At 42.7% G+C, this 25957-nt stretch overlaps 1 protein-coding gene across 5 annotated transcripts in view; it reads left to right on the top strand.

Moving 5' to 3' along the window:
* The window catches only part of PCDH15 (protocadherin related 15), a gene marked incomplete at both ends in the record, with an annotated part of 350568 nt that overhangs the window by 175851 nt on the left and 148760 nt on the right, over positions 1 to 25957 (top strand). For all 5 annotated transcript variants that reach the window (XM_084265723.1, XM_084265721.1, XM_084265724.1 and 2 more), the window contains 5 exons: positions 478 to 612; positions 1578 to 1727; positions 14196 to 14389; positions 19374 to 19506; positions 25361 to 25440. In XM_084265723.1, the coding sequence (XP_084121849.1) occupies positions 478 to 612; positions 1578 to 1727; positions 14196 to 14389; positions 19374 to 19506; positions 25361 to 25440 (692 nt within the window). The remainder of the gene's footprint in view (positions 1 to 477; positions 613 to 1577; positions 1728 to 14195; positions 14390 to 19373; positions 19507 to 25360; positions 25441 to 25957) is intronic.

Genomic DNA, 25957 nt, shown 5'->3' on the forward strand with positions numbered 1-25957 from the left:
CTATTTAGCAATACACTTCAATGCATACAATTATTTTTTCATTGCATCCACCTAACTGTTTTATTGCTCCATTAATCAATATAAGTTTTGGTTTTATTGTGGTTGAAGACAGATGCTTGAGACTGGTTTCTTAAATTGGTAATTTATATTTAGCTTAAAAATTATTGTTTTCATGAAAAAAGCACCCTTTAAAACTAGCAGGTACAGGTGTTTGCTTACGATTGAGTTTACTTATTCTATAAATGAAATTGTATCTTTAATACATTTTTCATCAAGATTAGATTTTTAGATCAGCAGTGTCATTTTTATGTGCGTGATTTTTATTTACAGCTTTGTGGATTCAGTTAATCACAGTACTAACAGTTACTCTGCCTATTTAGGTTTCAACTAAATAAGCACTTATATCAAGTAATTGGAAGCTTAATGGTATAGACGAATTAATAATAAAATGCTCTTTTTTTAAAATATCATTTAAAGACCAAGGATCCCCAGCTCCATCTCTTCCTTAACGATTACACCACGTTTTTCACTGTGACTCAGAGTGGCATCACCCGCTACCTCACCCTGCTGCAGCCTGTCGACAGAGAAGTCCAGCAGCTTTACACCTTCTCGGTAAGATAAATGCACGCGAAGACACATCAGGCATTGCTCAAAGTAAGTGTTGTAAGATGGTTAGTTTTAGTAAGTGTTGAAAAATGAGGGTGTCAGATCATTAAAATGGCACAGAAGAGGAGAAACAGTGAAGGAGGAGCAGCTGCAGCACTAGGGGATAAAGAGGAGTTGATAATTGGAGTAGTGTGCTCTTCCAAAACGCATGTGTCACCGCCCCACCCCTGGCCTCCACCAGCATCATCTCCACAGTCCCAGGCTGGTATCCTACTCCACACCACCCTCCACGACACACTCTGACTCTTGTAGCTGGCATGGCCTGTGAGTCTGCCTTTGCCCTCTTTTGGCCCTAGAGCAAGGAACTCGATGTCTGTAGCAGCCTTTCTGTTTTACTGTTGTACAAAATAAAGAAGTAAGTGAACATAAACCCAGCCAGCAGTATATTAAAAGAAACTCCACACCACATAACAAACAAAACCAAAAACCCCAAACAAACTTAAATGGGCTTAATAGTCCCTCAGGCTTTTTTCAGGCTATGAGTAAATAGCCCTAAAGCAATTTGCAAATGCACTGCAGGGAAACCTCTGTCCCTCTGCAGGGGTTCCCTATCCATGCCCCCTATTTCTGTCTGCGTAGCATTTGAAAGATTGAAAGATCTTAGGTTTCCTCTATGGAGTAAGGAGGTCTCTAGCGCTGCAAGTCCTGACTTAAAACGCTGCCTGATGTTTCAAGTACAGCAGCACCAGTGTGCTTTAAAGGCACTCTCTTGTTTTGCCTTTGCCCTGAGCCCTGCACACTGCAGGCTTACACCCAGCTTCAGCCCCCTGTAATTCCCTCTTAAGTATAGTCATAAATGAAAAATTAAATGCTGATTTTTAGTTGCCACACTGTATTTTTTCATAGTTAGAATTGTATTCAGAATACACTGCCAAAGCAAGTTCTTGTTCTGTTTCTCCCCTCTGCCGAAGATGACAGCTTCTGATGGCGTACAGGAGAGTGCCCCAGTGACAGTCAGTATCCTGGTGATTGATGCTAATGACAATTCCCCAACCTTCTCCAATATATCTTACAATGTCAAGATTTACACAGATATGAAGCCTGGGGAAGGCATTATAAAGGTAAGTTCGGGCCTGTTCATGACCTTTTTTTAACTCAGTCTTCTCTAGCAGTAGATGGTCTCATTTGTAAAGATTGGAAATGCCCTGAAAACAGCTAGGAATGAAGTTTGTGTGTCTCTATCCACCCCATTAGTTACATAGCCATGAAAAAGTTGCAAATGCTAAATGATAGGTCTGTCTTAGATATGTAGCTGACGTTCAGCTGTTTCATCTGAAGTTTTACAAAACCTGTACATCTGAAAAGTCTCAAAAGAAAAAAAAAATATTCTCTGGTATTAGCAAGATATTGAAATAGAATACCTGGAGAGAACAAGTAAAACAGTTCAGTAGAACATAACCAGAAACATATCATAAAACCTTTTGGGTTTTACAGAAGCCAGAGTTGCTTTGTAGAGCATATGAGCAGTAAAAAAAAATATGTTGAATGCTATCCCAGAGAGAGAGCAGCAGTTTTATTTGACATTTGCAAGGACTGGTTTGCATTTCATTACAGACTGGAGGTGAATACCGGTTGCAGTGATGTTAATGGAAAAAGGCTTTTTTGTGGTAATTCTTCTAATACCTCAGACCTTCTCCGCAGTGCTTGCAGTCTGGCTGGGTGAGAAGAAGAGTGTTAGTGGAGCTCAGCACTCAAGGGCAGTAGAAGGCAGGAGTAGTATTGGAAAAATAAATCAATTCATCAGCTGACTTCAGTAGTAAAACATCACGGTTGGAAATGTAATCAGCAGCTCGGCGTTAGAAGGCAGCAGGGATTTGTCAGTACTGGGAGTGAGATCCCTGTCCGTCTTGGCATATATGCCCTGCTTGAGCACTGTTGACATGTGCACTTGCTACCTTTGGATCTTTGGTAATGTTACTCTTGTCTTTTCATCAGCTCGGGCTACAAGTGCCTTTAAGTAGCACTTAGAGCCAGGGGGACATTTTTGGCAAGATTTGAGGGAAAGATGGAAGTTGTAAACAGAAGTGAGTTCCTTCAAGCTTTGCACAAGGCTGTGCAAGGGTGGGAAGAGACAAATTCTGTTGCCTTGAATGAGCTAAAGGCTGGTAGAGCTCAGGAGCCACGCATAGGGCTTGACATCAGGAGCTGTGTTTGCAATATCTCGTAACCTCCTAACTCAATGTATAAACGTGGACTTTGTGAGTGCAACAGATTCACTTGGGTTTTAAGGTACATATAGTGCTGGAAACATTGAAATTGAGGGTTTTTTTCTTCAATGTAAGCACTCTAGCCCAAAAAGAAATCATCAATTGCACATGGCCTTTGTTGTGTGGGGCATCAGACAAAGTAGTGTGCTATGGATTTAAGTATCTGAGTATCCAAATGGGTTTTCCCCCTTAAAGGTGCATGTGACAGGAAGCATGGGGCAGAAGATGCTGATAAATGAGACTGCAGCATGTGTGAAAAGAATGGTTTCAGTACCCAAGGCTGGCCTTAAGGGTGCTCTGAGCTGCATGAGGTGTGTTCATGATCCACAGGATGAAGTAGAGCAATTATTATGTTTTTCTAAAGTGGCTGCAGCACTGAAGTACTTAGGTGTTCAAAGGGAATGTGCTGTTCCCAGGGTTCATACCTTCAGGTAGTTCACTTGCACATGTTTTCAGATCCTGGAGGTGTGCAAAGAGCAGGAGTACAAATTTCTTAGTAAACTGTTCCTTCTAGGAGAAAGCAAGACAGGCAAGAGCTTGGCAAAGCCACCCACGTTAACCTGTGTCAACAGAATTTGCTTAGCAGAGACACATGTTCTCTTGGTCTGTTTTGTTCCTGTCTCTCCACTGTCCACCACAGGAGTTACCCTTCACCCTCCCACTGTTTAACTGCGTGTGTAAGGAGCAGGTCAGTGAAATGGTGCACGTTAGAGACATGGCAAGGAGAAAGCAAAACATAAGGGAAGAAACAGCAAGTGGAAAAGTACAGATGTAAATACTGTGCTGTGTTTGAACATAGCTGAGGCCTGAAGTAGATCTGGAACAGGTCCCTTGTAGAGTGACGTCGTGACGTTGAAAAGGAGCAATGGGGAAGTCCGGCTTAAAAATTGTTTTGGAAAATAATTCCAAAATTCGCAAGAGTTCTGAGAATAAGGTTTTCCCCTCCTCTACGCTTCTGTCTGCAAGGTGCACCTGTGGTTACTTTAGGACCGTTTGAGTTTTTGAAGGTTGGAGGACACCTGGGGCATAGTGATCTTGAGTTGATAGAATTCTTAGTACTGGGAGAGGTAAGAAAGGGAGACACCACAACAAGCACCTTAGACTTCTGTAGGGCTGACTGTACTGTTCAGAAAGCTGGTCAATAAGATTCCTTGGGAGGGAGCCCTTGAGGGCAAAGGAGCCCAAGAGGGTTGGTTGCTCCTCAAGAAGGAAATCTTGGCGGCACAAGAACAAGCTGTCCCAGTCTGTCGGAAGAGGAGTTGGTGAGGAAGGAAGCCAGCTTGGCTGAGTAGAGAGATCCAGAAAGATCTTTGGGAAAAGAGGGGAAAATATGAGCTTTGGAAGAAGGGGCAAGTGTCTTGGGCCAACTATAGGAATTTAGTGAGATCATTTAGGGAGAAAGTCAGAAGGGCTAAAGCTGAACTGGAACTCAGACTGGCCAGTTCTGTAAAAGATAATAAAAAGTCCTTCTATAGGTATACTAACAGTAAGAGGAGGGTCAAGGAGAATGTCCGGCCCTTATTGGATGCTGAGGGAACATTAGTGACAAGGATGAGGACAAGGATGAGGTCCTCAATTCCTTCTTTACCTTCTTTCTTTAATAGTAAGAGTACTCATCCTCAGGAACTGGCTGACAGGGAGGGGAAGAATAACAAAGTTCCCATGGTTCAGGAGGAAATGATTAGCGACCTACTTGGCCAGTTAGATACCCACAAGTCAATGGGGCCAGATGGGATTCACCCGAGGGTGCTGAGATAACTGGCAGATGTGCTAGCCAAACCCCTTTCCATCATCTATCAGCAATCCTGGCACACTGGTGAAGTTTCACTCAACTGGAGGCTGGCAGATGTGACACCCATATATAAGAATGGCCAGAAGGAGGATCCAGGGAACTACAGGCCTGTCAGCCTGTCTTCAGTCCCAGGGAAGATCATGGAGAAGGTCATCTTGGGAGCTATCATGCAGCACATGTGTGATGGCCAGGGGATCAGGGCCTAGTCAACATGAGTTTACAAAAGGTAGATCCTGTCAAACTAACTTGATCATCTTCTAGGACAAGGTGACCTGCTTAATGGACAAGGGGAAGGCTGTGGATGTGGTCTACCTGGACTTCAGTAAAGCCTTTGACACTGTTTCTCACAGCATTCTGACTGAGAAACTGGCTGCCACTGGCCTTGACAGGTGGACCCTCAACTGGGTTACAAACTGGCTGGATGGCCAGGCCCAAAGGGTGGTGGTGAATGGAATAAAATCCAGCTGGAGGCCGGTCACAAGTGGCATCCCCCAAGGCTCAGTCCTGGGTACGGTCTTATTCAACATCTTTATCAATGACCTCGATGAAGGGATTGAATGCTCCATCAGTAAGTTTGCAGATGACACTAAGCTAGAGGAAGTGTTGATCTGCCTGAGGGTAGGGAGGCTCTTCAGAGGGATCTGAACAGACTGGACAGATGGACTGAGACAGGATGAAGTTTAACATGGCCAAGTGTAGAGTGCTGCACATGGGACATAACAACCCCATGCAGCGCTACAGGCTTGGGGGAGACTGGCTGGAGAGCTGTCAGGAAGAGAAGGACCTGGGGGTGTTGGTTGACAGCAGGCTGTATATGAGCCATCAGTGTGCCCAGGCGGCCAGGAAGGCCAATGGCATCTTGGCTTGTATCAAAAACAGTGTGGCCAGTAGGTCTAGGGAAGTAATTGTGCCCCTGTACTCAGCATTGGTGAGGCCACACCTTGAGTAATGTGTGCAGTTCTGGGCTCCTCACCATAAGAAGGACATTGAGGTCCTTGAAGGAGTATAGAAAAGGGCAACCAGGCTGGTGAAGGGGCTGGAGGGAAAATCCTATGAGGAGTGGCTGAGGGAGCTGGGGCTGTTTAGCTTGGAGAAGAGGAGGCTGAGAGGAGACCTTATCACCACCTACAACTACCTGACGGGAGGTTGTAGAGCGGTGGGCAATGGTCTCTTCAGCCAGGTGACAGGAGGTAGGACAAGGGGAAATGGCATGAAGCTGTGCCAGGGCAGGTTTAGATTAGATATGAAAAAAAAAAATTACTGAAAGAGTTGTCAGGGCCTGGAACAGGCTGCCCAGGGAGGTGGTTGAGTCCCCATCCCTGGATGTGTTCAAAAAAAGGGTTGATGAGGTACTTAGGGATATGGTTTAGCTTAGGATGGGAATGGTTGGATGTGATGATCTTCAAAGGTCTTTTCTAACCTTGTGATTCTGGGATATAATGCCCTCCAAGGTGGAGGGTAAATAACTCTGTTTTGGGGGAGGGGTAGTTTTTCTACTCATGCTGCCAGATGTTCTGAATTTATAAACTGACACTAAAAAAAAAAAGCTAAGGGTTAGCTCAAGATTTCTGCACACTGTGATGATGCCAGTAATAATGATTTCAGGCTGCTGGGGTATTTGGGAAGCTAATTGCATAGGTGTTTTGACTGTGCTGGAGGCACCAAGTCCTTCAGTGTTACAGGAGTGTGAGAGAGATTTGTCTCCAGGAGTTATGAGGAGACGCCAAGTCTGCGGTACTAAGAATGCCCCTGGGTGTCCCTAAGGCTGGGAAGGTGGGTATGTGCTGCAGGATCGCTGTTTACTTCATAAATACCACCTGACATGGAAAACAGATATCCTTTTTTTAAATGCTAATACAGTGATTTGTGGTGATAGGCTTAGTTTGTTCTCTGTACACGGAACAAACTCATCTTGTAACCCTCACTTGTCCCTGGTTTGAGAATCAGTTGAGATTCTCTGCTGTTGGATGACGATCAGCTATGCTAGTCCCCAAAGGAAAATGGCCCAGGTCAGATAAGATTAGTCTGTAAAAACCACTTCCTCTAATCAGAAAAAGCAGGTTAGAAAACACTGGCCTCAGTGAATCTGAACAATTGCATAACCATTTACATATAAGCACTGGCTTGCACTTAACTCTACTCAGACCCATTTTCAGACATGATCAAGAAAATATTTCTTGTACGAAGCAGTCATCTTTCTACAAAAATGGAAACTTTGGGATAGCAGTGTAAGTGGTCTCATGTAGTTGCCACTTTGCTTGTATTATCCGAAGGGTAATATGGAATTAAGATTTTCTTTTTCCCCTGAGTGGACAAATTACACCAATTTGTATTTGCTTGTTCCATTTTGTGGGAAATTGTTAGGAATTTACTCCTGGAAAAAATCCCCAAACGTTTTTTTCCATGCTGGGTAGTTAGACCAAGGCATTTCCCTCCTTCCCTTGTTGCCTTTGAAAGAAGTGAACAAAACAGTGGGAATAAATTTGTGCGCTACTGAGTTGCTTTAGCTTCACCTGGGATCGCAATGGTGGTGGGTAATCTATCTTTGGCCTTCCTGTTGTACGTGCTCGCTGTGGCTACTGGTGTGTTTTTCGGAAAATCAGAGAGGATGGTGGGGATGAAGGAGCTTGTCCCCTTTACAGGAGTGACTTCCCTATGCTTTTCTGACGATAAGGGCAGAGCATGAAATCTTTGCCCCCTGACTTCTTCGTAGGGACCGTGGCAGTACCATCGGAATGTTGAAAATAGAATTAGGAAGATTTTATTCCAGTTGTATTTTTTCAGACAAGTTTAAACATCTGTATTATTCTTTTTGAATTTTTTACCCGATTTTTCCTTCTGTTTTGTAGACGTTTTACTGTGCTCCCCAAGAAAGACAATAGCAGATTGAGAAATCTGCCATTTAAATATGTGGTAAATAATAATTGTAACTAGAAAGACTGATTAATAATAAACCATTAAACTACTTAATTCCATTTTTTTTGTATTATTGTAATTTTCCTGTTTTCCTCTTTTCTTCCTGCAATTCAGATATTCAAACGAGTTAAATGTCAGTGGTTGGGGTTTGCAGCAGTAATCACGTAACTAATTTAAATCTACTCTGTTTCTTTAGACATCTCTCATTTCTATATGCAGCATAAACTTGCAGGGCAGAGAGAATATTGAGCAAGAAAGTGAGCGAGCTGAGAAAGGATGGAGGATGTAAAAAAACCATCCACCTAAATGTTTGCATCCATTTGCCTAAAGGCGAACGACTTCCTTGGCCCTTGAAGAGTTTTTGTGTATGCTGTCTTTACAGAGAAACTCGTGAACTGCTGTTAAGAAATATATGTTGTTCTTACTCTGCTTTAAGTTCATGAAACTGAAATAATCTATTTTCATTTATCATAGAACCATAGAATGGCTTGGGTGGGAAGGGCCCTCAGAACCCCCCCAGGGCCACCCTTGCCATGGGCAGGCACACCTCCTACCAGCCCAGGGTGCCCAAAGCCCCATCCAACCTGGCCTTGAACCCTGCCAGGGATCCAGGGGCAGTCACAGCTTCTCTAGCCATCCTGTGCCAGGGCCTTCCTATGCTCCCTGGGAAGGATTTCTGCTTCCCAGCTCTTCCCCAGCTGCCCTCTTGCAGCTGAAGGCCATTCTCCTGTCCCTCCCTGCCCTTGGCACCAGTCCCTCTCCAGCTTTCCCGGAGCCCCTTGAGGTACTGGAAGGGGCTCAGAGATTTCCCTGCAGCCTTCTCCAGGCTGAACCAGCCTGTCTGCATAGCAGAGGTACTCCAGCCTTCAGATCATCTCTGTGACTTCCCCTGGACTTTCCCCAACAGCTCTATGTCTCTTACGTACTCAGGACTGTTCTCCACCCAGCTGGTAGTTGTGCTTGGGAATGCCCTGATCCATGTGCAGGACCTTCCCCTTAGCATTGTTGAACTTCATGAAGTTCACATGGTCTCACCTCTGCAGCCTGTCAAGTTCCCTCTGGACAACATTCCTTCCCTCTGCTATGTCACCCACACCACACAGCTTGTGTCATCAGCAAGCTTATTGAGGATGTGCTGATCCCACCGTCCATGTCACTGTGACAAACAGTGCTGGTCCCAGCTCCTGGAGGAGCTCCACTCATCACTCATCTCCACTTGGACATTGAGCCGTTCACCTCTGAGTGAGACTGTCCAGCTAATTCCTTACCCACCGCATGGTCCATCCAAAAGATCCATGTTGCCAGTGTAGAGACAAGCATGTCATGTGGGGCAGCATCAAATGGTTTGTATCTGTGTATCTGAATGTCTACCTAGTTGCCTGTTTCTGAGGTATGACCCATGTTCAGGGACTCTCCTATGAGAACAATTAAATAACTCCCGGATTGGAAATGGAAAATAAGCTATGCAGCAGATTAGTGCACTGCCTGTTCACCTTGTGCAAGCTGGAACAATTCTGCTGAAGATCATGAGTGCATGTCTGGAGGTCCTGCCCCAGATCTTGGCTACACAGAGCACTTAACTCCACATGTCACAGCGTGTGCAGCCATTGTGCTGGAGGTCAGAAAGGAAAGCAGAGAGATAAAACATGGTGAAACTGCAGGCACTAAAGTTTCTATTGCTTATCTCTTGCTCACGGTAGAATTAGTCTCAAGCAGTAACAGCACCTCAGTTGTACATGGGGACAGATTTTATTTAGAGCCATTAAATAAAAGCCTCCACTGGGACTGTTTTGCTGTAACCTCAACTGTGGCTTCCCAGTGCTGGTTCTCCTTGTCCCTTTTAAATGGTTTCTTTCCATTCACTGCCAATAGGCCCAAGTGACTGGATCCATCCCTGCACACGGACGCATGTTACATTATGGCTTTGAGGCGTTGGGTGTTTGCAGCTTGGTGTGTGCTCCTCGTACCTTCCAGCTTTTAAACATGCGTCTGGCTATGTAGCTGCAGAACAGTTTGGAGGGAATCTTTGTAGAAGTCGTCTCCAAACCACACTGAAGGTTTTATTTATGTGGTTATTTGTGACCCTCTGCCTTCAAGGCACCATCATATTTGTTTCATCTGCAAAGTAAACAATAACAGAAGCAGAAAAGAACAGGTTATATTTGCATTGCTCAGTAAGTGCACTTAGATACTTGAGGAGAAATAAAATGGATAGAGACAAAGGCAGATACTGAAAAAGTATTTTGACCCACTCTATGCTAGCATTACATTGTGTTAGCTCCATCTTAGGAATATCTACATCACAATCTCATTTCCCCCTGACACTCAGCGACTCGTTCCTGCTTTCCCCAGTGAAGCCAAAGGCTGAGATGTATCACTGAGCCCTGGAAGCATGAGGAGGGTGTATAGTGGCCATCCAAGTTCTGGCTGCCTGCTGTGTTTCACTGGGGTGTTGCTCTGGAGAGCGGCTGTACTGCACCTGTGATGCTCTGGTACCACATAAATGTGTGCTGGATGTGGCTCTGGAGCCTCGCGCTTGCTTGCCTAGAGTGCTCATGTTAAAGCCAGCTGTTGGGAGGCAAGCCAGTGCAGCGCTCAGTTTCGTTGGGTTTCTTCAAGCAAACTTCACTGAACATTTAAGCAGTTGAAAAACATAGGGCTGCTGGAATGCTTGGTAATCCCTTTGTCTGTTTAGGGTGAGGTCACCAAAAGCCTCTTTGTGGAAAAGGTTGCAGGTGAAATGTCGAAGCCCAGTTTCCTCCAGGGATAAAGTGAGTCTGAACGGAGCTTATTTGTCAAGTGAGTAAGGTGTCTGTGTAAGCTGTGAGGTGTCATTGTAGGTCTCCTCCTCCTTCCAACAGAACTGCTTCTTGTTGCAGCACAATATCCGCCATTAATGTTAATGTAACGAAGCTAATAGTGCTGGATGCAAAGTTTCTTTGGAAAGCAAAATAAGTCTTGTTTTGTACTTCTTTCTGTATATTTTAGACTGTGTTTCTCAAATCTTGTTAACTCTGAAGTTCTATCAGTCTGTGACAGCTGGAGACAACATTTATAGAATCATATATTATAGCAGCTATTTCATTCTACTTAATTCCATTTTTTATTTCTGTTTTTGCCCCCCAAATGTTCTTCAAATCACTTCTCTTTTCAAGCATTCAGTATTTGTAAGTTTAATTAACCTTATTAATCTATATACTCATGTAGTCAATTAATTTTCTTTTTCATGTCATCACAGTAAAAGCTGGCCTTGATCTAAATCCTGTCCCTAAATCTATAGAACCTTGTGTTTTGCATAAAGCCTTTATTTATCTTTCTGTGTGCGTTACTTTTGAAGTTTAGCAGAGAAGGTTATTACCACACTTGTCTTAATGATGTCAGTTTGATAGCTGCTCTTTACGAGGTTAATGAACCCATCCAGCTGTGTATGGAAACTATAGCACAAGGCATGAAGGAAACAGAGTTTAAGCTCTAAGCCCTGAGAGGGTGGAGAATTAGGTCTGGTTTATATCCTGAGTTTTGGCGTGTTGACTCCGACTGTTGCAGTTTTAATGTATTGGTATCTCAAGTCATCGTATGAATAGAATGTAAAGCCCATTACAAAAGTGCAGTCTTCACAGGGTGCCTTTTTCAGGATCGCAAAAGGAAATACCAAATGAATTAGACATGCTCTCACAAAACCACAGATGGATATTAATTTGGTTTTTAAACTTCTAAGAGGAGATAATCTCTGCTTCGTGATTATTTTTTTGTTTGCATGGCATTTCAAGTGTTTGTTCTGTGCTTGATAAGTTATGAAATGTCTCAAAATACTATGGGAAGATGACTTCAGAAGACTTGCTAATTCTGGTGTAACAGTGATCAGTTTGGATTGTTGGAGGGAAGCATCTATGTCAAAGAAATGTAATTTATCTAAGCTGATTTTAATTTCAGCTTAAATACTTCTGTTTTGGAAATCTGCTTTAGATCGCTGTGCTGTGTGTGACAGAAACAGAACGTTGGTTGCTTCAGGAGAAAAGTGACTTAGCCACCATGCTTTTCCATCGATGAGTACTGCATGTACAGCCCATTCCCTGTTAAAAATGGTAACTCAGTCCCCAGCAGCAGTGACAGCTTGCACTCCTAACAAAGGAGGCAGACCCCAGTTCTGATAATACACCAAAATCACTGAACTTTTGGCATTTCAATTAATTTATTCTGTTTAAGCTATTGTGTTTTTCATATTTCATATGAAATTTCAGATTTCACTGAGTCTGTGTGCATAAAGAATAGAGATGGTCCTTCAAAGCAGCTAGATACCAGTGTTTTTCAGACACTGTCCTTGGTGTTTAATGTTGGATGCAAATGTGATTAAGTAGAATGTTTACAGCTTTGGGTTTTACTCTGTCTCTCTCCTAGTCGCGAGGTTTGCTTCCCACTCTGCCAGTTCTTTAGTGATCTGCGGGCAAAGGTGATTTGAAAGTTGCAGGCAGTGCTCTGAAAGCCTGTGATCAGCTGAAGGTTGAGCACAATGCTGTATTGATTAATAGATTACAGTGTATCCTAATGGAGCAGAGACTTCGATGAGTTCCTCTACTTGTCTGCAATGCCGTCAACTTTGAGAGTGTCACGGGGATGAGAAAAGGGTGTCTGGCAGGCAGACATTTAGCCCGCTGTGCTGACTGGCCCTGGCTGAGATAACGTCTGTTGATCCTGCCGTCGGCTTCACAGTCATCACTAAGGTTTTGTGTCATCCTGTGTTACCCTTAAGTCTTGCATTTGCAATCCTATGTGTCATGCTGCCCTGGCATGGGTGTTCGTGTCAAGGAAGCCGAAGCGGACAGGCCAGCAGAGACCTTTCAAGGAGCTACATGTCTTTTTTTAATTTGGGGTGGGTTTTTTTTTCATTCTCACTTCAGTGGCCCTGCAGGGAATCCTTTCAGAGATTGGGATGTCTTATTGCTTTGTGCTTGTCTTATTACTCTGCTGCTGTACCTGCTGGTGCCCTTTGCCACTCCCCACCTCAAACTGCCCAGCTGTAGCTGGGAGCAGCAGGAGCCCGCTGTGCTAATATTCCCTGTCATTTCTGCTCCACCACTGTTGGTACTGGGCAGCTGGGCATACTGGCACCACTGCCACTGCCTGCTGTGGCCTCCTACATGTTCTGATACTGCTTGTACTGCTTTATGTCATCCTGGGCACCGTCTGAGGTAATATATGGTCATACAAAATTAGGCGCCAACTGAGAAACCAGTGTGTCTGTCAGCAAAATAACCCCTATGGAAAGAAGAAATTCACCTTAGAAAGCCCAGAGGTACTGGTGTGGTTGGGTGGTGCTTTCAGACTCATTCCAAAGTGGGACAGAATGCTGTGGTCTCTTTGTTTTCTGTATATAATTAAGTTGCAATTTTAATGACAGTGATATGAGTCAAGTGCTAGGCACTGCAAGTGGTTTCCTGCATGACCATATGTCCCATGTAGGATAACTTGTGTTATTTCTGTGTACATATGCAGGAAAAGGAGAGGTGAAATGGCTTACCCAGGACACGGGGCTGTCAGCTGGTGTGACTGAGGCACGGAGGCGTGTTTCTGACAGGGTTACGGCAGGGGGGTGGTTGGAAATCTCACATCGTGAGTTATTTGTGTTATAGCATGGCAGTCAGTCATTGGTACTTGGCTAGAAGCAAACAAATATGGTCACTGAGCTGTATTCTCTGCCCATGCGTGTAACTGATTTAGCACAGCATGTTACACAAGTGGGATGAAGATGAGAACCTCCTCATTCCATTACCTTCATCATTATAATTTGTGTCTAAAATTCTGGCCCTTAAAATTCTCACATGCTCAGAATCCCGAATGTGCAATGTATAAAAGAAACACTACGTGTGAGAGGAGTCGGTCCCAGTAGCAAGGTGGCATGGAGGCAACAGAGAACAGAAGTTGGGGTTGGGTGGGGTTTGCCACAGGGCTTGGATCACTCCCACAAGTGCAGCCATTCAGGTAGGTGGTGATACATTGCCATGTGGAATGGGTCAGGCACAGCTGTGATGTGCGTGGTTGTTTTTCCTGCGTGTGTATCCATATGGGAACAGCTGCCATTTCCCTTCCACTTGGCTTCCTTTACGGCCCATGCACTCATGAGTAAAGCAAATGTTGTTCTCCAGTCCCATGTGATGAGGGCTTGTGATGCAAGACCTGGATACCCAAAGTTTTGGTTGTCATTTTGAAGAGTCTAGCAAGGGATGGGAACTTTCAGTGATTAAATATGATCCTCTTGCTATGTTTGCAACATAACAAGTATCTTCATCCCCCTTCCTCCTTCATAGGGAGTGTTATAAATTCCAATCCACAGAGAAAAAACTTGGTCTTAATTAGTTTTCTTAATTTGTATCTTAAAATAATTTGCTTTCAGACTTAGGTAAGCAGTTTTTCTCTGCTTCATGATGTTTTTACACCTATTATCCTTCATTTAAATTGTATCCTTGTTGTACAGTAATTAGAAATTACTGGATATGTTACAGGTGTTTGAGTTTCCCCTCCCTCTGCTTCCTCTACCCCTACCAAGTTGCCTTACAAAAAACTATTAAAATACATCACTGAACCATGCGTGCTGATACTCTGGTTTTGAATTGCAGCTCACTGCTGTAGATGCGGACGAGGGACCCAATGGACAGATAGTATATGAAATTTTGGCTGGGGATCAGGGAGACTTCATCATCAATGACCGAACAGGCCTTATCACCATTGCTCCAGGAGTTGTATTGTCAGTGGGGCGATCCTATGCTCTCACTGTCAAAGCATCTGATAGTGCTCCTCCTGCGCAGAGAAGGTAATTCATCTTCTAATGAAACTCATTTTTTAATCAGTGCTTAGCAGCGTGGGAGAAGTGTGGCACACCCTGATGTCTCTAACTCCGCACTGGAATACAATTCAGCGTGTTCTGTTTGGTGTGAGGATCCCGTTTTGGAAGAGTGTTGCATTAGAAGCCTTTCACTCTCAGTTCCTTATTTACATTTTCCTTATAGTACGCGGTTTTCATTATTCCATTTCCTTCTAATCGTCTGGTTCTTTCCAAGTTCACATGTTGTGTTGTCACTGTGCGTGCCCATTGTGCGAAAGAGACTGAAGTGAAGGGATGCAAGGAAGAAAGCAAGTGAGAATGGAGAAGCTTTTTGTTCAGAATGCTGCACACTGCGATGCAGAAAGGACCAAAAATAGTCTGGTAGCTGAGCTGGAGAGCTTAGTGAGGTCATCCAGACTTGGCATGCTGGGGACAGACTCAACAAACTCTTCTGATGATGAGCAGTGCCCCCAGTACGACCTAATTTCTCACTGGCAGAATTATTTCTGTTCTCCACCAGTTGATAAAGAAGAACAGCCTGCAGATTTAGTGTGTTTGGAACAGGATGCTCTCATATTAAATTAAAAAAATAAATGTCTTGAGTTGCGCTTACCTGCTGCTTTTGTGTTCTGCGTGTGGCAATTGTGCACAAATGTCAATTTATGAAGGGGGAGGGGGTTGTGTGTGCATACACAAAAGTGGCCCTCGTGTTCTGGGCCTGGTATCAATAATGTGATGACTTCCTTGTCCAAGGGGGATGACAGAGACGAACAGTAGTTTCCAGCATTTATATCTCCCCCAACCTTTTCTCTTTTCCTCAAATGGGGAATGTAAGAGAGAAATGGAACACAGAAGTGGGATTCACTCATTTTTTCTTCAGGACCTGCTGCTTCTGTCACGGCTTCAAGAAAGCAGCTCATACTGTTCTGCACATATTTTACAATGATGTTTTCCACTCACTGAAGTACTCGGGTTGTTAGGTTGTTCGTTAAACTAGTATCTGGTAACACAGCCTTCTGTTTGAATTTTCTTCTCCTTCCCCTATTGCTTTCTTTCCTGGTAAGCCCTCTTTTAGGGCAGCTGATAGTAGGCTGTTAGTAGTGCTGAGGAGAAGATTGTCAACTATTATGGACTTACTTTTGTGTAGCACTAGCACAGTATTAAAGTGGAGGCCAAAAATCAATAATGCCACTTCAGAGAGCTTCAGAATCCAGCGGTGTGGCCCCGGCAACAGTAACCCCTACAATACAGCTTTGATTGCTATCAGCTCCTTTTATGTTTGAGAAATCTTTATGTTGTCTAAAAATACATACTTCTGATGCTGTATGTTGGGAGCACGTGCTTCCTTCTCTGAAAATATCTTTATTGCAATGATCTTCGGAATTGGAAAAGCTTTTCTTTCTTGTCATTTTGGCTTGTCTCCTCTTTCATGGAATTACAGCATGTAATTTGCTTTGTAGCTTTGCTGTGTGTTCAGAAAACTGCTCCATCTGGGTGATATTCCTGTAGCTAGGGCGGGTGACCCTGCGGCCAGCCTGGCCTTCACCTGAGCTGTATTTGAGGCCCAGAGGTGTGTTTATTTTCTGGGTCTGTGAAGGTTAAAAAAAATCAGTGAGTGGGCAACTGTGGCTTCAGTGAGGTACTGTGGAGAAAGCACACGGACAGCTAGTAAAGGGTGTTCAGAAGGAAAGATTTCGGTGCCTTCCTGACATTCTTTCTCTAAGCCTGGAAAACCAGGAATGTGCTGGTGGTGCTCGGAGCATCTTCTTGTCCTTTCACACAGAGCAAAGCCAGGGAGAACTCGGCCCCGAGGTCTTTAAAGCTGTCCTTTTGCATCTCCTTGGTTCCCTCCTCCTGGCTGTGAGGTCGTGTGTATCTCACAGCTGGAGCTGTGTGAACTTCTTGCTTCTTCTTGTGCAAAGCTGTCAGAGTGTGTTAGGTGGTTCGTGTTGTCTGGATGAAGGCAGTGACAGGTATTTGAGATTCCTAGGAATGGGCTAGGTCTAGCCAGCCATTGTGTACCTGTGCAGGTAGGAAGGCGTAAGGTAAAGGATTTTGATGTAATTTCAAATATCAAGCATTTTTCCCCAAATCTGGATTCCGCTGCAGGATGTACCAGGCTAACTGTAGTCACGTGGAAACTGCCCTAGTTTGTTATCCGTTTGCTATGTGCAGAACAAGCACAAACTACTATACCTGGCTCAGGAACTGTAAGTCTGTAGTCTGTGTGAGCACAAATTTAAATTGAAATGCATTCTGTGAAGCTCTTTTCCCTAATATAACACATTAAATTCTTGGTGGGTGACTGTCCATAAAACAAGATTTCTTTTATTTTTTTAAAGTATTAATTAATTTTCTATCTGTAAGAAACATCATTAATGGAAGTTATTGAGGTATGTTGGAGTACACTTAAGTACTTTAATTTTATACTAAATATTGAAGGTTAAAGATAAAGTTTAGTTTTTTTCAACTGAAGTTATAGTTAAGTGATTAGCATTTTCCATTGTTGAAAAAAATGAGATGAACATTTGTGAAGTTCAAACCATTCCACACCAGTCCTTAGCCTTTTCCCACTTGTCCTCAGATTCCTGGGCAGAGGAAGCACGTCGCTTAATGGTAACAGTGATCTACCAGATCCAGTCTGATCTAGAAACTACCTGATCATGAGATTATCATTGCACATGGTGGAAAAATACACTTTTTTGCTCTGACTTGTATATGCAGAGACTGTTCTGCCAAAACTGTGTGGGTTCACAGGTGTGTCTGTAAACATATTCATTATATGTGATACAATCTAGGTGTGTATGGAAAGCACACCCAGATAAACAGGGCAAGGACGCAACCTCAGCGGCTCATTGACCATGCTTTCCTTGCCTTGACCATCGAGTGTGAGAAGCATAAAGCTGTGTTTCCATACCTGTGTGTTTGTGGGCACAGCTCAGGTCCTGAGCTCTGCTCTGTGTTGTGTTACAAGGTCAGCTGCCCCTGTTGGAAGGCTCCCCTCTGTCTCCTGGCCTTTCCCACACCTGAGCAGATTTTGCCAGCTACCTCCACGGGGTTGGACTAGATGATCCCCAAGGACCCCTTCCAACCCCAATCATTCTGTGATTCCATAAACTGTATATAACATACACACACATAATGAATGGGTTAAAATTGCAAAGCACTGGTCAAAAATGGATTTGAAACAACAACAAAAAAAAGATGGTTTAATATTATAGTACTTTTAGTTTGCAGACTACAAGCGCTTTGGTTTTGTGATTTTTATCTTAAAGATTTGAAGAAAATGTGCTTATTGTTCTGGTGAACAGAAACCCTTTATTTCTTTAGAGCTTGATAGACAGTAAGTCAGCTTGTGTATTATTAAGATGTAGCAGGATCAGGAAAAAATATACAGAACAGCATATTTTTATTAAATACTCAGCAGTGGAAGAAAAGTGCACACTGAACTGCAACTATTTGGATGTGTGTATTGTACACAGACAGCAGTAATCCCAAGAAAATACACAGCCCAAGTGCTGAAGAGGTGTTTTCTCTGCTAATTTGTTGTGTCTGTTATTGAACATTTGATGGGTTTTTTTACTCCAGCAATCTAAGTGTAGAACATCAGTTCAGGAAGATTAGTGGGATATGAAGGGAGTGTTTCAAAATAGACAAGAAGTCAAGGAACTGCCCGGCTCCAGTCCGTGATGATAAAACCTCTTGGCAAAGGGCGGTGGGAAGCAACTTTAACACAGTGGTGACTGTTTAGTCAGAGCCCTGTACAGCTAATTAAAAATATTGATCAGTGACGTGTTGTTTTGGTGTTTAATGAACTTGGATCAGTTAATGTGGCAGCTGTCTCACCTATATGATATCGGAGATACCTGGTGATTTCTGGTAGGAGTCTCTTAAAGTGCTCTGAGTTTGCTAGCACCGCAAGAAGCAGCTCTGTGTGTCCATGTCCCATCCTCCCAAAAACACATTAATTCGGTATGAATGTGGGGACACTTCCTGGTGTCCTGAAGCGGTTTCTTGCCTGCAGCCCAAAAGCCTGAGATTTACCAATGTTGTCAAAGGACTTAAATGGAGGGAGTCTGTGCCTGCAGTGTAATATGTTTTCCTCTGGATTTCATTCTGGGGCAGGGGTCCTGTTGTAGCATACAGAGGAGAAGGCAGCTGGGGTAACTGAGCAAAAATCCAAGGGAAAGATCCCTTTAAACTATATTTTAAATCTCTCTTTCAACTTCAGGGGGTCTTTTGGCTCTCTTTCTCAGTTCAGAGCAGTAGAATAGCAAGTGTGTTTGCAGCACAGTGTTTGCAGGGGCTGTCATAAGTGTCAGTGTGTCCAGAAGAGCCTTCAACTTGCAAACTGGAATGTTCTTGGTTGGGGTCGGTGCAGTTAAAGGGTTTGCCAGGTTTCCTCGGTCGGTTTGGCTGTCTCCTGTATTGCCGTGGCTCACTAGTCTGGAGTGGGCTTAGGTTTGTCTATGCAAACAACAGTATTGATGCAGCCTATCAGAGAGCTGTGGACATCAGTCATCTCCCAGTATTGCCCTTCAACAATTTCTGTTCCCTTTCTTCCAAAGGTAGCAAACCAAACGCCAGCAGAGATGCTTCAGGAGTGGATATTGTGCACGGCAGGATCAGTTATCTCAGAATTTGTCATGCTCTTCTAGAAAACACAGTGTCACCAGGGGGTTATGAGTCCTCTTTGTATGTGGAGTGTGCGCTGATATCTTCCTGCTTTGTTTTTCAAAGAACACGTGGGCTACTTTTAAAGAAATTATTTAGCTTTGCTTCTGTTAATGTGGCAGCCTGCTTTATTTTTGATGCAGAATGAAAAATATGTCCTGAAGCTTTGAAAGGAGCAAAGGGAGGTTGTTAGAGATAAGGAAAACACAGTGTATAAACCAGACCTTGTTAGTTGCCTTGTGTTTGTTGATTTATTGATTTTGACTGGCTTTGACTTTTTTTTTTCCTTGTGTTGCAGGAGCTCTATTACTACAGTTTACATTGAGGTCCTTCCACCCAACAACCAGAGCCCTCCCCGCTTTCCCCAACTCATGTACAGCCTTGAAGTCAGCGAGGCCATGAGAATTGGAGCCGTTTTGTTAAACCTGCAGGTACCAATGCTTCCCCATAAGCCTTTACCATGTTCCTTCTGTCTGTGTCCATGCCATCCATAATCCAGTCTTTGCCATACAGGGAGAAAGGACAGTGAATTGGAACTGAAAATTACATTATTGTGAGAAATAGCCCCTTTTACTTGGACGATATAGGGAAAGTGCTTACTTGGATATTTCAGTAACTTCTTTTTTGTGTTAAATGTGCTGAAATGTACGATAGGCTGCATGTGGAACTGGAAAATAGGAGAAAAAAATCCCATGAGTGGCTCAAAACTTGAAAGGCCTGTGATTTCTTATGTTAAAATCTCTCTATATATGCTTGCCAGCAAGCCAGAGGAGCTTAGGTTAGGAAGGATGTTCCGCACCTAATTTTACATGGAATTTCAGCAAGATTTTGGGCCCTCACCCATCTTCAGCCTGTCATTTTTGAAAAGCATCTGAAGGCACTTACTCCCCTTGGTGTATGTAGCAACTGCTGTTAACATGGCAACAAAGCCCGAGGTCCCTGTGCTGACCACCTAATATAGCTCTGCAAGTGGAAGCAGTGGGAGCACATTAGTCCAGTATTGGTTATAAACAATGCTGCGCTGACAGAGTTTGCAGGCCCAGGTTGATTCTCTTGTGTACTGCTGCATGGTTATGTATCAGCCTTCTCCTAGCTTATTTACCATTCCCTACTCTTGTGCTGCATTGTGCTCTGTCCGCATGTCTTGAGCACCAGCTGTGCAAAATAGGTAGGTAAATTACAGCTCTTTAGATGTTTTTTGGGAGCAGGAAGTTAATATTATTATGAAATAATTATGGTCTCAAGTCTAAAGCAATAAACTCCGTGCAGCATGCTCTCCGAAGCGCGGCTCCCGTAAAAATCCGAGCATTATTCAGACGTCATATAAAGCCAAAGGAAGGATCCTGGCAATACCCGAGCTAGACAGAAACCAGAGAGTGATAGCCTTATCTGCTTTTGGTCACTGTCGCTCTGAAGTCTGAACTCAGTGGATATAGTCCGAAGTGTGTGGCTGTGTTTTGTACAATCAGTAAATGCACGGGGGGGGTGGTGAGGGGTGGGGAGGGCGGGCGCTGGATGGGCTGGACTGATCCGGACCGAAGTGTGTGAAATAAAGGAACTGTAATTGAGTCTTCAATACAGGTGAATGGGTAAGTTTCTATTAAAATCATTTGTTGATGAAAGATTAAGGTTATGGATGGTCAAGCTGATAGCCACCTGTGTTGAGGGAGGATGACTCCTTTCCCTCAGTGCTGAAAATGACCCTCTGGCATGTATTCAATGCCAGCAGTGAGCTCAAAATTGACAAGCCATGTTGTGCAGGAGTCTTCTCCTCACTGCTGGGGAGATACTTGGTTTTGGAAACCCCAAAGAGTGATGGGAGCCATGAGCATGCTGAGAAATAAAAACATTCGTGTTTACTTGACAGGACTGTAATATTTTGCCTGAGTAATCTTTGGAGGCAGAAAAACTGTTAGCAGGTTTTTGTATTTAAAGATTTAAATTTGGTTAAAAGGTCAACCTCATAGAAATAATCTCTCTGCTTTAATGCTTCACCAACTCCCAAACATTCTACCTAGATTTTGTTTTCCTTTTCGAAGAATCTTATGGTACGTTATGGGGAGTACATCAGTGGGGAGACCCTGTGCCAGGCAAAATGGTTGTGTCAGCTACTCTCCTCCTAGTCAGGGTGCTGCTGAGCAGTTTGGGATACAGCAGTGGATGCTCTCCTGCTGTATTCCCCCGATCCCCAGAAATTACGAGTTACAATGTTAGGGAAAGTATGAAATGCATCAGTTAGTTTTAAAAGCTTTGGAAATGCATAGAAAAAGTTGTCTTCTTCTTATGCGACACAGGTGTATCTGACATGACCAGTATGCTATGTATGGCTTGAATTCAGCTAGGCATAAAATCCTTCATGGTTCAATCACAAATATATGTGGCTTCAAGTCTTGGGGATTGTCTCTCACAGGGCTGGTGGTCTTGAGTGCGGAGGCATTGTCTATATAGCATGAGTTCAGCTGCCTCATTCTGCATTAATATGCCTATCTGTATTAAAGAACTTGTATTGTGTGGGGTATATTTCTGTCTTCATCTTTTTTTATTCCTGGTGTAAAAATGGCCAGGACATTTTAAACATTCATAATGTGAGTATTTAATTTTATGAAATCTTGTGTTGGCTTTTCCAGGCAAACCCCAAGTTACCAAATAGCCATTATTGTTTCTTTGTGGCATTTTAACAACACCTTAAGGTGTTGCCTGTGTTCCATGGGTAACATAGAATATTTGCAGACCTCAAGTATTTAACAAATGTTTTCATATGTAAATGTTCACATCAAATTTCTTTCTTGAGCAGTATTAGCAATACCTTAACATGGTGTTTTGGTTATTGCAGTAGGGTTAAGGGGCTGTTGCCTTTATGGTTCTCCCATACTAACAGTTTGTTAACATTGCATACTGTATGAGGCTTACAAAACCTGGGACTGGGCAAGTTATTTTAAATATTCCCAAGTCAGAGACTCAGCAGATCTGCAGAATGTCAGTGTCAATAACAATGCAAATGCAGCTGAGTTAAATTTGCCTATTGGACTTTAAAATACACATTTCAGAAATAAAATTTACTTTCTCCTTTCCCGTAAGACTTTCTCATGTGGATGATGGAAGGCTATGTTTTTTCTTATGCTATTATTTATTTTATAATGTACTCAGTTGATTGTGACTGGTGTTTTAATTAACAACATTTGAGATTAAGTGATGCAATATTAAATGATCTCCACAGTATTAATTTGTAAATAAACCTCAGAGTTTATTGCATTCCTGGGAGGCATTTATTGCTTCATGTTCTGCCAGCCATTATTAATTAAATTATGCAAATAGCATAATTTTTCTGGGAGTCTGCAAATCAAATAGGACTGTTACCACGGTCCAGTTATGTGCTGAACAAGGAAGCAACGTGAAATCCTTGTGTACGATTTATAGAAACAGGAGTTATAGATGGCTATTAGCTCATATGCAATCTTCAGAGTGCCTCTTAGGTACATACTAACTTGCACTTTTTTGACTTTAAAGAAAATGGAAGCTTTTTAAAACAGTATTTTAAAACAATTTCCCCCCTGGTTTGTTTTGGGGTTTTTCAAGCTCTCAGTATATTGTAGACAACCAATATCTTGTTTCCATGAACAAGATGATGATCATAGAATTACTTAGGTTGGAACAGACCTTTAAGATCACCTAGTCCAACCCCAGCCTAACCCTGCCTACTCCACCTCTAGACCATGTCCCCAAGGACAAATCAGTGACAAACAAGTCTGTTCTCCATGAACGTTACAGCTGGTGAAAACACTATCATTTTGGTTTGTTTGGTTTGGGGTTTGGTTTTTTTTTTTTTAATATGTTGATTTGAAAGGTGCATTTTCTTTGGACATAAAGAGAAAATTAAATTAACTAGAACCGGTCTTTTATTTTCTGTCATTTTATAAATCTCCTGACTTGTTATGAATGAATGCAGAATTGAATGAATGAATGCAGACCATAAACAAATCTCTGAGAGAGCCTGAAATGTGAAGTGAGGACGACAGGGTCCCCTGCAAGTGATGTGAAATGAATACAAAGGGCTGCTAAAGGCAGAAGGAACAATGTGATTCCTGTGATTTAGGATCTGTGACAGTCCTCGGAGATACCAGCTAGTCAGGTTTTCTGCATCCAGCATTTGTATGGTTACATATTCTTGGCTAAACATTTTTTGACTTGTCTTTACTCCCTCTTCCTATCTTCAGCCTCAGAACATTCAAATTCCACCCACAGCTCTGATGTGCTGGCTCCTCCTGTCACTCAGTGCCACCCAGGGTTTTTACAGACAAATTTTCTGTCAAAAATGTTATTAATGAAAACATTTATCAGTGTTGGAACAAACACACACCCCTGTAGAATTCAGTTAGTGATCCTAAAGGCTATCCACTGCTCTTCGACCTTAATTTTTATGATCAATTTTATTTGTGCTTAATCCCATCTTTCATTTGGTGACCATGTTGTCTAAACCTGTTTGTGAAAATGTGACATAAGGCAGTGTGAAAAGCCTCCAATGCTCAAATACATCCACAGCTTCTCCCCTCTGTACAAGACCTGTTGTCCTGTTATAAAAGAAGATTAGATTGCTTCGACATACTTTGTTCCAGAGAAATGCAGCTTTGGGTTATCCATCGCCATAGTGTCATCACAGATACTTGCAAATAGTTCAATTATTTGTGCTTTTCTGGGAATCGAGCTCTACCTGTCTGGTCTGTGAGTTCCTGACTCGTTTCTCTGTGAAAGATGGACCTTGTGTTTGCCCTTCAGCACATGTGTCCTCTGTGAGTTTCCAAACAAAAGAGCAAAGATTGCTTCAAGCCCATGTCTTTATACACTGGAATGTATTTCATCAGGCTTTAATTTCAGCAGGCGATTTAAAGATGTTCTGTTCATGTGTGTATTCTCTGCCTTATTCTTTCTCTAGTTTCATCTGAGATTTTCCCCCTTTGTTGCCCTGGTTAATTTTTCTGGCTGCTTGATTGCAGCTGAAATGCAAGGAGGTTTAGCTCTTTGACTGCCTCAGCATCACCCCTTCTGCTTTTATGCTGTGGCAAGGTACCACACTCCTCAAGTTTCCTCAGTAATCCAACACTACTTTATGATCTTTTGTATTCTTCTGTTTCTATTACAGTTTTTCCTTGACTTTCTCTGGCTTTATCCCCCAACTGCTGTGTTTGCTTTTTCTCCTAACCTGGTATAGTCACTATGTTCTGTAGGCTTCCTTTGGTTAAGGCAGGTTGATCTCTTATGAGATTCCCGGTTCTGCCCACACATTGGAATAGTTTGTGTTTCTGCTCTTCATGTTGGGATTGGGGGTGGTGGTGTTACTTTTTGCTTGTTTCTCATTGCTTAAGGACTGTTGTTTAGATGGGCAGCCCAAAGATATGCAGTTCTTGACTGAGGAAACGCTTATGGAAACTAGATAAGAAGGATGTTGGTTGAAAGATAGAAGTACAGAATTACTCTCTCCTTATCATCGTTTTAATTTTCTTTGAACTTGTTGGTTGGCTGCCTTGCAATTTTCAGAGCAGTTTTTTTATTGTGGTGGCTTTTTCTGTGACAACATGCTTAATCACTTCAGGTTCTGCGTGCTCAGTAGCTGTAACTGTGAGATAGTTGGACAATAGCCTTTTTGGGGAAAAGGCAGGTGTCCGCGTGACAAAGAAGTAACAACTCCCCAGCTATTTTTGGGAATAGATTAGCCGAAGCTTAACTTCAAAATCAGTTTATTCATCTAGCAGGTAGAATATACTTGTTTTGGTGCTGTTAGTAGGCCTTCTTGAAGGTCTTATCCTGACCTTCAGCCCCCGCACAAACAAGTTGTGATGGAGGATGAGGGCTGTAATGTCAGCTCTGCTCAATGGTTAGGATTCAGGAAGCCTGACAGAAAGAAGAATCTGGATAAGAATAGGAAATACATAAGAAGAAAGGAAATGGAATGTTCAGTCTCATCAGTTGGTAGCTGCATGGAAATAAAAGTAATTAAATAAAACCCAATTTTCATATTTGTGATGCTGTATGTTCATGCCTGGTAGTAATCTGAAAGTCCACGTCCAGGATAGCGTCATTTCTCTGTAGGCTAGGAATTCTGATGTGCTACAGTTTTCTTTTAAGAGGCTTGTCTGTACTTACCACTGCTGCCTTAGAAATAGAGAGCTCAGCGTCATTTCTGTAGGTAACTTTAATAGAACTTCAGGGGTTAATTTTCCACTTTATAAGTGGAAGGAAAGAAATGAAAGCTTTGTTACTGACTGCATTTTATCCTCTTTTTTCCTGAAGGCTTTTGATAGAGAGGGTGACCCTATAAGATACCTCATTCAGAATGGAGATCCTCAACAAGTTTTTAATCTCTCTCAAAGGTAAGTGGAAAACCCTTAGAAAATAGGCTTGTAAGTTTTCAGTCAAGTGAATATGTGGGCTGAGAGCAAAGGAAAAGATTTCTAATCAGACATATTCAGGTTTTCCTTAGATTGGCTCTTAGGCGTTAATGAGAGCTCTGTGAATGATACTGCACTCTGGAATTTTTCACAGGGGACTATTTATTTATTTTAAACACTTTAGTAGGTAAAGCTCACTGAGGTGGAAACATTCTATTTAAGAGTGGCCAGGGATTAATTAAGAACCTTATACTTGACAGCTCTTGAATAATGACAAGGACAATTTTTGTTTTAGTTCCCTGCCTTCAAGCATTTTAGTCTGTAGTAGAAAGCCTTTTGAGCATTGTTTTAAAATCTGTTTTCCTTAAATTGAATGCCAACTTAAATAGAGTTAGGAAGAGCAGGTATGTCATGAAATTATAAGCCTCAGGTAGGTGTCTCACCACTCCCTCCTTTATTTTATCTGGGCAGCTATTACTTATACTCCAACGGATCTTTT

Source organism: Gallinula chloropus, assembly GCF_964237585.1.
Source record: "Gallinula chloropus genome assembly, chromosome: 5".
Lineage (NCBI taxonomy): Eukaryota > Metazoa > Chordata > Aves > Gruiformes > Rallidae > Gallinula > Gallinula chloropus.